This window comes from Podarcis erhardii (genome assembly GCF_964252035.2).
Source record: "Podarcis erhardii genome assembly, chromosome: 2".
In the NCBI taxonomy this organism is placed as follows: Eukaryota; Metazoa; Chordata; class Lepidosauria; order Squamata; family Lacertidae; genus Podarcis; species Podarcis erhardii.
Genome location: NC_138498.1, coordinates 107,237,523 through 107,251,424, shown reverse-complemented (window position 1 = coordinate 107,251,424; position 13,902 = coordinate 107,237,523). Strand labels below are relative to the sequence as shown.

At 47.9% G+C, this 13,902-nt stretch overlaps 1 protein-coding gene across 5 annotated transcripts in view; it reads left to right on the top strand.

Annotated features, from left to right (window-relative positions):
- IL17RE (interleukin 17 receptor E) overlaps positions 1-13,902 on the top strand; it is a 61,464-nt gene that overhangs the window by 34,242 nt on the left and 13,320 nt on the right. For all 5 annotated transcript variants that reach the window (XR_014154057.1, XM_081852697.1, XM_081852696.1 and 2 more), the window contains 9 exons: positions 3,469-3,487; positions 4,188-4,340; positions 5,952-6,043; positions 7,610-7,733; positions 8,462-8,604; positions 9,651-9,719; positions 10,447-10,516; positions 11,654-11,841; positions 12,989-13,036. Coding sequence is in view for 4 of the 5 variants with exons in the window: in XM_081852697.1 (XP_081708823.1) it covers positions 3,469-3,487; positions 4,188-4,340; positions 5,952-6,043; positions 7,610-7,733; positions 8,462-8,604; positions 9,651-9,719; positions 10,447-10,516; positions 11,654-11,841; positions 12,989-13,036 (906 nt within the window). In the remaining variant the exon portion in view is untranslated. The remainder of the gene's footprint in view (positions 1-3,468; positions 3,488-4,187; positions 4,341-5,951; positions 6,044-7,609; positions 7,734-8,461; positions 8,605-9,650; positions 9,720-10,446; positions 10,517-11,653; positions 11,842-12,988; positions 13,037-13,902) is intronic.

Sequence of the window (13,902 nt, the reverse complement as noted above, 5' to 3'; positions counted from 1 at the left end):
CTCAGGTCTGTAGATAGTTTTCCCTCAGGTCCGCGTCAGTTATTTTAGGCGGGAACTCTGGGCTGTTGTTGTTACAATGTTGACAGCCGGCTGCCTATAAAAGCAGGCCGGCTGAGCTGTTTGCAGTCAGTTCTATTCCAGCTTACGAAATAAAGAGCTACTTGGAGAAATCGCTGTGTCGTCTGCTATGTCAACCCACAACTTAACACTGGCGACGAGGATGGGATTGATGGACATCAGAGCACAGCCAGATGCGGCCAGCCTCTGAACTGAGCTGAATCACTGAGCTGAATCACAGAGCGAAATCACTGAGCGAAATCACTGGACAGAACCAATTCAGAGCTGACTGTTCTGGCTAGAGCACGGTGTTCCATCCATCGCCCTTCACGCCGGCATCGGAATCATGGCTTCACTTGTGCCTCTACCGCCGTTTGCGCCAGCCTCTGAATCATGGGATTCCTACCTCGCTCGGTTCGACTGCTACCTCCAAGCCAACGAGCTGACAGCAGTATCAAAGGATCGTAAGCGGGGCCTATTCCTCAGCCTCTGTGGGCCTGAGGTGTTTGAGACGGCCCGAGCATTGGTTGCGCCCGAAGCAGTCCAGGCAACACCATGGGACACGATCCAAGAGAAGCTCTGCAACCACTACGCACCAAAGCCGTCCAAGATTGCTGCCCGCCATGCGTTCTACCACCGGAACCAGGCAGAGGGGGAGTCAATCAACAACTACACCACCGCCCTGCGACAGGCTGCAATGCACTGTGAGTTCCGAGACTTAGACGATGCCCTGATGGATCGAATCGTCTGCGGGGTCCGGGACATCCATCTGCAACGGCGTCTCCTCGCCAAGCCAGACCTCACGCTGCAGAAAGCCATTGAGGAGGCTGTGGCCTCAGAAGCTGCTGAACGCTCCGCCCAGGAGATCCGCAAGTGCAGCAGCCCGCGTCTTGCTAGGGAGCCAGTTCCGGTGCATCATGAAGAGGCCAGCAGTGATGAGGCATCCTCCAGTGAAGGCGATGACGTGCACCAGACAAAGCGGGAGCACAGGAAGTTCCAACAGAAGTCCAAGGGCCAACCGGAATGTGCCGGCTGCGGAATAGGCCCCGCTTACGATCCTTTGCCTCCCCTTGTATCCCTGTAGTTAACAGTGGCCTCTTGGTTTGGGCCTGCCTGCTACAGGACTAAATAGCAGTCTCACAGAGGTTTCAGGAAGAAGGGGGTATACAGTGTTATTTTTCTAGAAAAAGCGGTGCCGGAACTCACGACGAACACTTCCATGTTTTCTTACAATGGCAACGGCACCCACCTGAGATGTGCTGGAATGGAGTTCTGAGTACATTTCAATTTAAACTCACGGCACCCCACTCTCATCTGCAGGGGCGTATATCTGATTGAGTAACATTTCAGTGGTAGCGCATGGCACTATTTGCCAGTGATTTATTATCGCTGAGGTGTGAGGTGTTACACAATCAGAGCTCCCTCTCTTCCTCTTCCTCCCCCCCAACACTGTGTGTGTGTGTGTGTGTGTGGATAGATGATACAGATGGATAGATAGATAGATAGATAGATAGATAGATAGATAGATATAGAGATGATAGATAGATAGATAGATAGATAGATAGATAGATAGATAGATAGATAGATAGATATAGAGATGATAGATAGATGATAAATAAATAGAGATCTAGTGTGAGAGAGATCACCCTCATACACATGGAGAAAACCACATTGAGAATCGAATACGTGAGGATCGAAGCGGAAGCAGCTTGTAAATTGTCACTTTCCTGTGATAACGATCACTTGTGGGTGACTAGACAGAGAAGTGTTAAAATTTGTGGCTTACTCCACCCCGCCTTCCAAGCCACAAGTGACTTTGGATTGGATTGGGTGGGTGGGTGGGTGGGTGAACTAGTAGCTTCTGTGGACTCATTGTTTTTTTCAAGGCCGGCTCTGCCGTTAAGCAGAGTGAGGCAACTGCCTCAGGCAGCGGCTTTTGAAGATCACAAAAGGCAGCAAATTATGAGAGGCATCGGGTTGGTTTTTTTAATGCTCACTTTTGCCTCACGTGCCAAAATACCTTGGGTATCTTGACTTTCGCGGGAGGAGGGGGCCATTTGCTGTTCCAGTTCAGGCAGTAAAATGTTTTTGCTAGGCAGAGCTTTAGCCAGGCATTGAAACACATAGGCCTGGGCTGCGCGCACATTTAAAGCATCCCTTCCCACAAATGCTGGGAACTGTAGCTCCGTGAGAAGAAAACTACAGTTCCCAGATTTTTTTTGGGGGGGGGTGAAGTGTCTTGGCTTCGTTGCTGAACCAGAGCACCTGGGGAGCTTAGGAGCCAAGGTCCCTTTGCTCCCCCACAATAAAATATTTGAGAGGCCCACCCCCAAGTTGATGGGCATTCCCATTCAAATGGTGTGTGTGCCACATATTGTGATCAGTTATGCAGGGTAGGGTTTATCTGCCCCCCCCCCATTTTATTCAAGTTGGTAGCCCTACTGGGAAATAGCAGTAGCAAAGTGAGTTTTGTTTTGTTTATTGAATTTTATACTGCCGTGCATCCGAAGATCTCAGGGTGGTTCACAGCATAAAAATACAAAATAAAACCACAAAGTACATAATAACAAAAAAGAACGCAAACAAAACAATAGTGAAGCAGGCTTAATGCATTCATTATTTATCTAACTAACTGCCTTTATATACCACCTTTCTGCCAAGTAACCCAGTTGTGAAATACAGTGGTACCTCAGGTTAAGTACTTACCGGTAATTTGTTCCGGAGGTCCGTTCTTAATCTGAAACTGTTCTTAACCTGAAGCAACACTTTAGCTAATGGGGCCTCCTGCTGCTGCCGCACCGCCAGAGCCTGATTTCTGTTCTTATCCTGAAGCAAAGTTCTTAACCTGAAGCACTATTTCTGGGTTAGCGGAGTCTGTAACCTGAAGCGTATGTAACCTGAAGCATATGTAACTTGAGGTACCACTGTATTCATTATATTGTGGCTTAGTGTGATGCGTGAACCAGACCGGTGAGATCTTTATAAATGAAATGCATGTTGTGTGAAGCACTGCAGTGGAACTTCGGCTGTCGAATGTAATCTGTTCCGGAAGACAGTTCGACTTCCGAAACGTTCGACAACTGAGGCGCAAAGCGCTGTCAGCAATTTCAATTGAGAAAATTGAGAAATGCGCTTCAGAAGCCGTTTGGCTTCCGAGACGCGTTCGAAAACAGAAGCAATTATTTCCGGGTTTTTGGCATTCGGGTTCCAAAACGTTCGGCTTCCGAGATGCTCGAAAACCGAGGTGCCACTGTACATTCTTTACTTTGGACTAGCAAACATTTGTGGACCCAGCCTGTCTGTTTTACTTCCGGCAAATATGCTCCTGCCTTAGGATTGCAGGGAGAGATACTGTATTGATTCCACTTTACCCCACTGAACCCTTCTTTTTCTCTTGTTTCTTTTTTCCAGGAATGCTGGAATGCTACTGGTGAGTAAGAAAATAAGCTTCCCTGTATTGCCTGCTTGTGCGGTGACTGTGATTGCAGCAAGGAACCATGGGCATTTTGGGGTGGAAATTGAAGAGAAAAGATTTTGGAACTTCTAAACGCTAGGATGTTGCTTGGCCTGGAGTGCAGGAAGGGTCCTTGTATTGCAGAATATAACCAAGGGTCCCTCCAGGCAATGTGTTTATTGAGCATTTATTGTGATTTGTTTGCACAGGGGTTAGATTACATCCCGTCTTTGCTGAGCATACATTCTGATATGTTTGCATGCTGGTTATATGACAATGAGGGACATGGGTGGCGCTGTGGGTTAAAGCACAGAGCCTAGGACTTGTCGATCAGAAGGTCGGTGGTTCGAATCCCCGCAATGGGGTGAGCTCCCATTGCTCGGTCCCTGCTCCTGCCAACCTAGCAGTTCAAAAGCACGTCAAAGTGCAAGTAGATAAATAGTTACCACTCCGGCGGGAAGGTAAACGGAGTTTCCGTGCGCTGCTCTGGTTTGCCAGAAGCGGCTTAGTCATGCTGGCCACATGACCCGGAAGCTGTACACCGGCTCCCTCAGCCAATAAAGCGAGATGAGCGCCGCAACCCCAGAGTCGGACACGACTGGACCTAATGGTTAGGGTTGTTCCAAGATGCTTCTCCAGCGTTATCCCATAATTGCATTATTGTTCTTTTCTACAGCGTACGGTGCCCTGCCTCGGTCCAGATTCCGATGCCAGCAGAAGCTGCAGGAGGACCTATTCCTGCGTGCGCCCAGCCTTAGCCTAAGCCCAGTTCAGCTGTTCCGCAAGCGCCAGACGTGTGTGCGTGTTCGCGTGGCTTTGAATGCTACAGGTAGGATGTGGGAGCAGGTGGGGTGGGCCAGGGCCTGATCCAGCCAGGGTTCTTACAACAGGTGTGGCGAGGAAGGAGATTACAGTTAATATTTTTATTGAAGTGTTCTCATGATGCAATGAGATACAGAAAACGAATGTAAATGGGATGTCGTTTGGAAGGGTTAGGAGCGTGTCCAATTCTGGGCACCACAATTTAAGAAGGATGTTGACAAGCTGGAACTTGGGCAACCAAGACGATCAAGGGTCCGGAAACCAAGCCTTATGAGGAACGGTTGAAGGAGCCGGGTATGTTTAGCCTGGAAAAGAGGAGGCTGAGAGGAGATATGATTGTCAAGAGCTCGTCCTACTCTTGAGTAGGACCCTGGCAGAGACACATGGCATGTTCTCTCCCTCCTGGTCGTTCGTTCAGGAGCTTCAAAAGCTTTCTTCAGCCCAAACATCACAGCGACTGATGCCAACAGACATCGTCACACTTAAGGATCCGCAGAGTCTTCGCAGTTTGCGTAGCAGACCTCAGCAGCTCAGCATTTTGGCTAATCTACTTTATTTACATATAAAAACACATGGAGCACTTCAACATGGCTCCCTCTCTCTCTAGCATCAGATAGCAAAGAGAAAGAACAAAGGACAATATTTCCACTTCACAGAACACAGTAACACAAACATCCTGTCTCTGTCACTTCCCACTCTGTGGAGTCAAAACATACACCATCATGTGATAGACAACAATCCCATGACTGCAATCATGGAGCAGGAATTCTAACAATGATAGCCACCTTCAAATATCTCAAGGCTTTCTCCTCTGCAGTTTAGGATTCAAACCAATGTCTTCAAATTACAAGAAAGGAGATTCCAACTAAACTTCGGGAGGGGGGACTTTCTGACAGTAAGATCTGTACAAGGGTGGTACAGTCTCCCTCTGGAGGTTGTGTTCTCTCCTCCCTTGGAGGTTTTTAAGCAGAGGCTGGATGGCCATCAGTCATGGATGATCTAGTTAAGATTCCTGCATAGCTGGGGTTTGAACCAGATGACCGTTGGGTTTCTTTTCAACTCCAGGGTTCTGTGATTCTAGCTCCCAAGCTTTGATTAAATTCTAGCACCTATTGGGCCCAGGAATTTAGGGGACCCTGGCACCCACAAACTCATAACAATATGATGCACTTGTTCAGGAAACCCGCAAATGCACAGTACACACACTGCCTTGTAAGCACCAGGAGAGGTAGACTGCTTCCACTGCTTAGAAACTGCCATATTAAGTGGGATACAAATTACTCAGTTAAAGTGATAAATAATACCAGGATTCAGTGAAGATTTGTGTTGCCTTGGACTGCCTGTCTCTCTCCTTGGCACTACAGTGGTACCTCAGGTTAAGTACTTAATTCGTTCCGGAGGTCCGTACTTAACCTGAAACTGTTCTTAACCTGAAGCACCACTTTAGCTAACGGGGCCTCCTGCTGCTGCCACGCCGCTGGAGCACGATTTCTGTTCTCCTCATGAAGCAAAGTTCTTAACCTGAAGCACTATTTCTGGTTTAGCGGAGTCTGTAACCTGAAGCGTATGTAACCTGAGGTACCACTGTATTCTCTCTCTCTTTTTTTCCTAACCTCAGGCATTGAAGGACTGGAGCTGCATTTCCTGGTTATAAGTTCCAAACGCTCTGGCTGGCTTCAGATTTTCAGAAGAGCAGGCGCTGGAACCTTGGTTAGTTATCACCATTCCTGTGGATGTGTTGGACTGTGGTGGGGAGGCTTCTCTCCCGCCACTCAACAGGATGTCGCTGCCTTCTCTTTATTAGCTGTACGCAAGGCCGAAATTCAGCTGATTAAGTTCTCCTTTATCTCCATGTTGGGAAAAGCTTCAGAACGTCTGCCTGCCAGCACAGGAGTTCTGTGCCAGGAAAGAAAGGTGGAAACATATACGCCACAACCTCCTTTTTGACCATTGCGTTGGGAAACGACCAATCTCTGTACATTCCACATTCAAAGTGGCGTCTTTCAACATCTTTGCAAAATGTAGGAGCAACGTGTAATTTTATGGGAACCTAAATTCTTGGGGTGGTTGGGAGTTGTAGTATGGTAACCTCTGGAAGGTCACAGATTCCTCAGGCTTGGCCTTGGTTTTTAGAAACTTTGCTGTGCTTCCCATTCCCTCATTTTTGATGCTCCTAGCATTGTACCAGACACCGAGTTTATTTTGTGTTCTAAGGGATGTCTGTGTCCTGAAGTAGAAAAGGTACAGAGGACAGGACTGAACCCTAAAAAACTTGCTTTCAGTGGTCAACTCAACTCCTTGTAAATTCATAATGAATGGGGATGCCCTTGAGCTTGTGCAGAGTGAGGACGTGTTGGGTGACTGCAACAAGCATGCATGCTCTTCTAGGCCTAGGGATCATTGTGACGTTGAGTTTCAGGCAGACTTGAGGAATGGCACCCCATCTCTTACGAGCGAGGCTTGTGGGAAAATACTGTGTGGAAGTACAGTGGTACCTTGGTTTAAGAACAGCTTAGCTTACAAACAACTTGGATTAAGAACGCTGCAAACCCAGAAGTAGGTGTTTTGGTTTGTGAACTTTGCCTTGGAAGCAGAACATGTTCCGCTTCCTGTTGAGTGTGCTCCTTTTGTAACTTGAGTCCCCCGTTGCTATGGGAAAGCATGCTTTGGTTTAAGAACAAACTTCCAGAACGGATTAAGTTCGTAAACCAAGGTTCCACTGTACTCTCTTTCTAGAATTAACAGATGGAGAAGATTTGGGAATTAACATAATTTGATTCAACCTTTTAAGGTTAAATTCATGAGGGCTAGAAATGTGTGGGTTTTTTTACAAATTGAACGCTGGTATGTTCAAGACCCTCCACAAGTCATTGGATTCCATGTTCAGGGGTTTGAATGGATATGAGCAGTGCTTTCTTTGTGGCGGTAGTGACTGATACGGAATACCATCACCTCTCCTTTTCTTTTTTTTTTTGCTGTGCACGGCAGCCATTTTGTACTCACAACTGCCGCTCCATTGCCAAGATATGTGCGGTGACACCTCATACCCTCCAAAAGCACCGGATGTGATGATGCCGTGGTGTGTGAAGTCTGGCTTGTACGTTTTGTGGACTCCTGCTGTTTAAGAGATTCACCAGATAATCGCTTACAGGGCAATAGCGTTTCAGCCACTAGTTAGGGGGTTACTCCAGCTTGGGACAGGCCAAGATTCCAGCATGATTTACAAGCAGGAGATCTGGGTGAGCACCATTCTCACTGTGGTATTTCCTTCTCCAGTGGCAGGTGCTGTTTGACTGTTTCCCAGCAGAGAGCGGCCGCCGGGTGCTTGTTTCGCTGGAAACCATTCCTGGCGGGGTGCTGAGCATCAACGAAACCCTTTTAATCCCTAACAACCAATTAGGTAAGACAAGGCTAGAATACATATAGGCCTGGCCTATTGTCATTGCTGAGGGGTCTGGAATTCTGTGCCTGGAAAATCTTCAAATTCTGTGCTGGGGGAAAATGGTGTTCAGGAAACACTGGTCATAGATGGTATTCAAAGTGCCTTCCTTGGCATTCCAGAATTATTCTGTGATCAATACAGAGGGGAGAGAGGCCAAGGTCTTAGATGTGCATAATATATTTCTGTAACTTGCACATGCAAGAATTTAATCCTATATCAAAGTACACACAATGGTTGATAGGCAATAGAATATGCAGTAATAGCAGGATAATCCTGTGTGGCTTTGCAACATTTCCATACCAACGCCATGTGTTACCTCAGATACACAAAGCCTTGAAACACATCAGTGTGGTGAGTGTGGAGAGCCAGTGTGGTGTAGTGGTTAAGAGCAGTAGGCTCGTAATCTGGTGAACTGGGTTCGTGTCTCTGCTCCTCCACATGCAGCTGCTGGGTGACCTTGGGCTAGTCACACTTCTCTGAAGCCTCTCAACCTCACTCACCTCACAGAGTGTTTGTTGTGGGGGAGGAAGGGAAAGGAGAACGTTAGCCGCTTTGAGACTCTTTCTGGTAGTGATAAAGCGGGAAATCAAATCCAAAACGCCTCATCAGTTGCCGCAGCAACATTCCAAATATCCTGCTCCAGATTGGGTTTTCTCCTCTGCCACAGCCTGCTTTTCCTTCCCCAGAAGTTCCAGAATTCCACCACAGATGGGTGCCAGCAGAACGGGCTATTGAGGTGTCTGTCACCGAGGGCCCTGACATCACAGTACGCCTCTGTCTCCAGCTGGCTCTGGAGTGCGAGGAACTGGGCCAGCCTTTCCACCAGCAGGTGAGACCTTGGAGGGGAAGGATGCAGAGGAGGAACAGAAATGGACCCATCCAAAAGAAGATAAAAGTCCCTACCAGCGAAGAATGGCAGATCTTGTTGATGGATTATGCCGAAATGGCTAAAATGACCGGAAGAAGCCGAAATCAGGAAGACCTGAATTTTAATAAGGAATGGGGGAAAATTATAACTTAAAGACCATTGTAGACAGTCAAAATCATTAGAAGGATTGGAATATCACTTGTAGTTTAAGGGTGAATTTTGGACACAATGGAGATGTAAAAGATTTGGCTCATCATAAAAGATGCAGGAGGAAATGATTAACAATAGGACCCACAAAGGGAAGGAGGGAAGTCCAAGAGATTCCTTGGGATCTAGTGTTTATGTTTGGTCTATGTTTGATATATGACTAAAATTTTAATCCAAAAAACCAAATAAATTTAGAAAGAAGGGAGGAAAGAAAAGAAATCGACCCATCTAGTAGGAAGGATGGGACACAGGTGGCGCTGTGGGTTAAACCACAGAGCCTAGGACTTGCCGATCAGAAGGTCGGCGGTTTGAATCCCCGCGACGGGGTGAGCTCCCGTTGCTCGGTCCCTGCTCCTGCCAACCTAGCAGTTCGAAAGCACGTCAAAGTGCAAGTAGATAAATAGGTACCACTCTGGCGGGAAGGTAAACGGCGTTTCCGTGCGCTGCTCTGGTTCGCCAGAAGCGGCTTAGTCATGCTGGCCACATGACCCGGAAGCTGTACGCCGGCTCCCTTGGCCAATAAAGCGAGATGAGTGCCGCAACCCCAGAGTCGGTCACGACTGGACCTAATGGTCAGGGGTCCCTTTACGTTTACCTTTAGTAGGAAGGAAGAGCAAGGAGGCTGCTGCTTCCTGTACAAACAGTAAAACGATAAAATAATGGGGGGGGGGGTGGAGGAAAAGGCAGGACAAACAGGCTGGAGGGATATGAAGGGGAATGTGCGGGTTGAGTAAGAAGAATTACAAACTTATATTCTGTGCCAGAGCCTCAATGTTATGGCCCTGTTCTCCTCTTCCTAGATTCTGGTCTCCAAGCATCACCCTGCTCTGCTGTCATATGAGCGCCTGCTCCCATGCTTATGCATCGAGGTGCGTGCACATCATGTTGAGGGGCCCACCATTCCAACACTTTTCAGTGGGAGGAGAAAAGAGAGATATGTCTCCCTTGTGGGTGGGCGGGGAGATGCAGAAACAGAACTGGGAAGGGGAAGAAGGACTGAAATAGCCTTCTGCAACCTGGTTCCCTCTGACTGCTTTAGACTCCCACCAGCTGTTGAAGTCCAAAACAACTGGAGGGCACCAAGTTGGGGAAGGCTGGAGGAGAGGAACCTGAGCTGAGGCTTACTTCTGTGGCTCAGTCTTGTAGCAGATTATGCTTAGGTTTGTGGGTGGCTGTGTCTTTAAGAGCCCCTCCTACCCACTCCAGGCCCTCTACAGAAAGTGACCGTGTGGCCAGGGCTGGACAGGGGACAGAACATCCAAGAATGTTTCCAGATGAGTGTTGATTGCGGGGTGGTTGCTCCTTATGCATGCAAATTTTGCAGCTTTGTTGGCATCAAATTCCAGGCCATCGTTCCCTGCCACCACCAATCCAATTTCATCCAGATTTGACTTGTTTGTGAACGACCCATTTACAGTGTTAAGCCTCCCACACCCCCACACTCCAAGTCCACAATCTGGAAGCACCCCAGGACAGAATGGGCTTGCCTGTCATTTTTCCTTGGGTGCCTCTTAGCACATGGGTGGGAGCCCTCTGGGGACCGTAGAGGCTGGGAAGCAGCCAACTTGGACCTAACTTTTCTCCCTTCTGTTCTAGGCATCGTATCATGAGCACCACGACAGCTTGCGCAAAAAAGTGTGCCCTTTCTGGGATCAGCCAGAGGCCTGTGAGTCTTGCTTTATTCTGACAGCAGGGCTCTGCCAATGCTGTCTAGCTCTGTTGCTGCTAGGGCTGCATGGCTATTATGGCACTAGTGTTTGTTTTAGGTAGGTAAGGTCTGCTGTGGAGGACAGGCATGCCAAATTTATTTGCTAGCCTCTGCTCCTGTGCCTTTGACAAGACCTTGGTATGCAGGTGTTAGCAAGTATGCATAGCTTCTTGCCGTGAAATGTACATCTGCGGCAGGGCCATCTGAAGCATATCCGGTGCCATGGTGCAAAGATCCCTCTGGCACCCTCCCCCCAGCAACTCCCAAACAAGGGAGGAGGTGCAGCTCCCCCACTCGCTGGGGCGCCCCTGAGAGGCCGGCGCCCTGGCGCAACGAACCACTAGCACCAATGGGAAAGGCGGCTCTGATCTGCTGTTTTCTGCACATTGAGCTGTTGTTAAAGGTGCAGAAGCAGAGCAGACTGCTTTGTCTCTTGTTAGTTAGCCCTAATGAAAGAATGCAGCCCCCTTTTCAATTAGAACTAAATTGATCTCTGGCTCTGCCCATTAGACTATTAATGCATTTACTTGGGTATAAAAATGAGGTGCTATTGGTGTCCGTCCCCCCCTTCCTGTTCTTTGTTTTGCTGGAGGTGCCTACTTGATTCAATAAAGAGTCCAGCAGACAAAGAGAGAGCCAATGTGGTGTAGTGGTTAAAGGGCACAACTTGAACTAGGTAGTTCTGGGTAATTATTATTATTATTATTATTATTATTATTATTATTACCCAGAACTACCTAGTTCTGGGTAATAATAATAATAATTATGCCCCGCCCATCTGGCTGGGTTTCCCCAGCCACTCTGGGCCACTTCCACCAAATATTAAAAATACAATAAAACATCCAACATTAAAAACTTCCCTAAACAGGGCTGCCTTCAGATGTCTTCTAAAAGTCAGGTAGTTGTTTATTTCCTTGAGATCTGATGGGAGGGCGTTCCACAGGGCGGGCGCCACCACTGAGAAGGCCCTCTGCCTGGTTCCAACAGCATACACTGGGCCACAGGTTCTTCATCTCTGTTATAAGGTATCAGTGTCTATTGGGGACTTAACAGTCTAATCATATTTCCACCCCCCACTGCTGCCTCTCTTCTTAGATGGTCCAGATCTGTGGTCCTCGATGTGGTTTCGCGACTACAGCAACAGCGGCAAGGCTGAAATGGCTATGTCTCTGAGCGGCCGCTGCCTGCTTCATCCCACTGCTTCTCTGTGCTGGAAAGAAAGCGCCACTCCGGGTGCGGCCTGTCAAGACATCCCCAATTCCACAGTCACAGGATTACGTCAGGTGAAGGGGTGGGGCGGTCATACTAGGAGCTCGGTGGGGTGGTAACGGGTAATGATCCAAGGATGCTCTTATGGTGACGTTCGTTCGGAACTGACCCTGCCTTCCCTGCCTGCTTGTGGTAGAGCTCGGTTTTGCCGCAGCAGGTAGAGAAAGGGAGCAGTAGAGGCACGTGGAGGGATATTTAGCTGCTGAATCGTGGCTTGATGCCTTTGAGCCACCAAAGACTGGCAAGCCTGTTTGCCCAAACAAGTGGTTCAGGCTTAGCAGTATGTCCTCATTAAGGGTAAATATGTATTGGTGTTCCTTGCCCACTGTAAAGAGTAAAAGAGGGGAGATTGGGGTGTTTAAAGGATGGCTGAACTGGAGGAAGCGTTAGGGCTTGTCAACATGTCCACTTGTTTCGTGCCTTGAAAGCACAGGTCCAAGCAGTTTTCCACTTGACCTGTGCTTTTTTGTGTGCTGGGAGCCAGCGTGGCGTAGTGGTTAAGAGCGGTGGACTCATAATCTGGTGAACTTGGTTTGATTCCCCTCTCCTCCACATGCAGCTGCTGGGTGTCCTTGGGCTAGTCACACTTCTTTGAAGTCTCTCAGCCTCACTCACCTCACAGAATGTTTGTTGTGGGGGAGGAAGGGAAAAGGAGATTGTTAGCCGCTTGGAGACTCCTTCGGGTAGTGATAAAGCGGGATATCAAGTCCAAACTACTCCTCCTCCTCCTCCTCCTCCTCTTCTTCTTCTTCTTCTTCTTCTTCTTTTCCCAAGGAATAATAATAATAATAATAATTTTTATTATTTGAACCCTGCCCATCTGACTGGGTTGCCCCAGCCACTCTGGGCGGCTTCCAACATATATAAAAACATAATAAAACATTACTCATTAGAAAGCTCCCCTTCAATGCTGAATTGCAGCAAACATCAATCTGTTGGCCCTGTTTGCTGGAGTGGGTGGGAGTTGGATCTGAAAAGTCACAGATTCCCTCACCCTTGCCATGTTGAGTTGTGGAAATTGATATAGGAGAGAAGATAACGGAGTGCTTTTGAAATGATCTTATTGTGCCTTATTGCTTAGAGGTCTTGCATGCTAAGCGATAGATGGATGTTGCAAATAAACAATCAAGATTATCCTTGTGTGTTTTTTTCTTTCTCTAGGAGTACATCCTTGAGGAGGTGGACGTTCACCCTCGGCTCTGCTTCAAGGTGAGGCCTGCTTCCCAGTCGCTACTCGCACCGGACACTGGCAAGTCCTAGTGCCAGACCTTCTCTGCCCAAAACTGTTGCCGCTTGCAGCTGTCTGGACTCTGCACAGTTTCAGGAGAGCAATGGAAAGCTTCGGAGTTGCATTATCATCATAGGATTGAGTAGATAGCATTGGGATGTAGATGTTTGTGTGCTTTTTTAAAAAGTGAACTTCACTTCTGTTCTTGCGGAAGGATATGACTTGGCGTGCCATGATCAGGACAAGGTGGTCCTCAACCAAGGGATGTCCTCTCAAGGCTCATCTAGGATTGTCCCATGCCTTGAAAGCCCAAGCCCAAGGTATAGATGAGCTCTCAGTCCCTGCTGGGGTTTTTCCAGCAGTGAGAGCCAGTGTGGTGTAGTGGTTACGAGCGGTAGATTCGTAATCTGGGGAATCGGGTTCGCGTCTCCGCTCCTCCACCTGCAGCTGCTGGGTGACCTTGGGCTAGTCACACTTCTCTGAAGTCTCTCAGCCCCACTCACCGCCCAGAGTGTTTGTTGTAGGGGAGGAAGGGAAAGGAGAATGTTAGCCGCTTTGAGACTCCTTAGGGTAGTGATAAAGCGGGATATCAAATCCAAACTCTTCTTCTTCTTTCCATACGTCAATGAGTATGAAAAGGGTTGCATTTGATAAGCCTTCGAAAGCATAAAGCTTTTGTCCAAGGGAAGACAGACCCTGTGATGAGTCATATGAAGGTTGACTCAGGAGGAAGTTACATGGAGTCCTATGGGGCTGCCTCTCTTAAAATCTTTTTTTTTTAACTGAGTTTTACATTGCAAATTTAAATTCAAACAATAAACAACATCATTGAGGATTCCCTGAATCC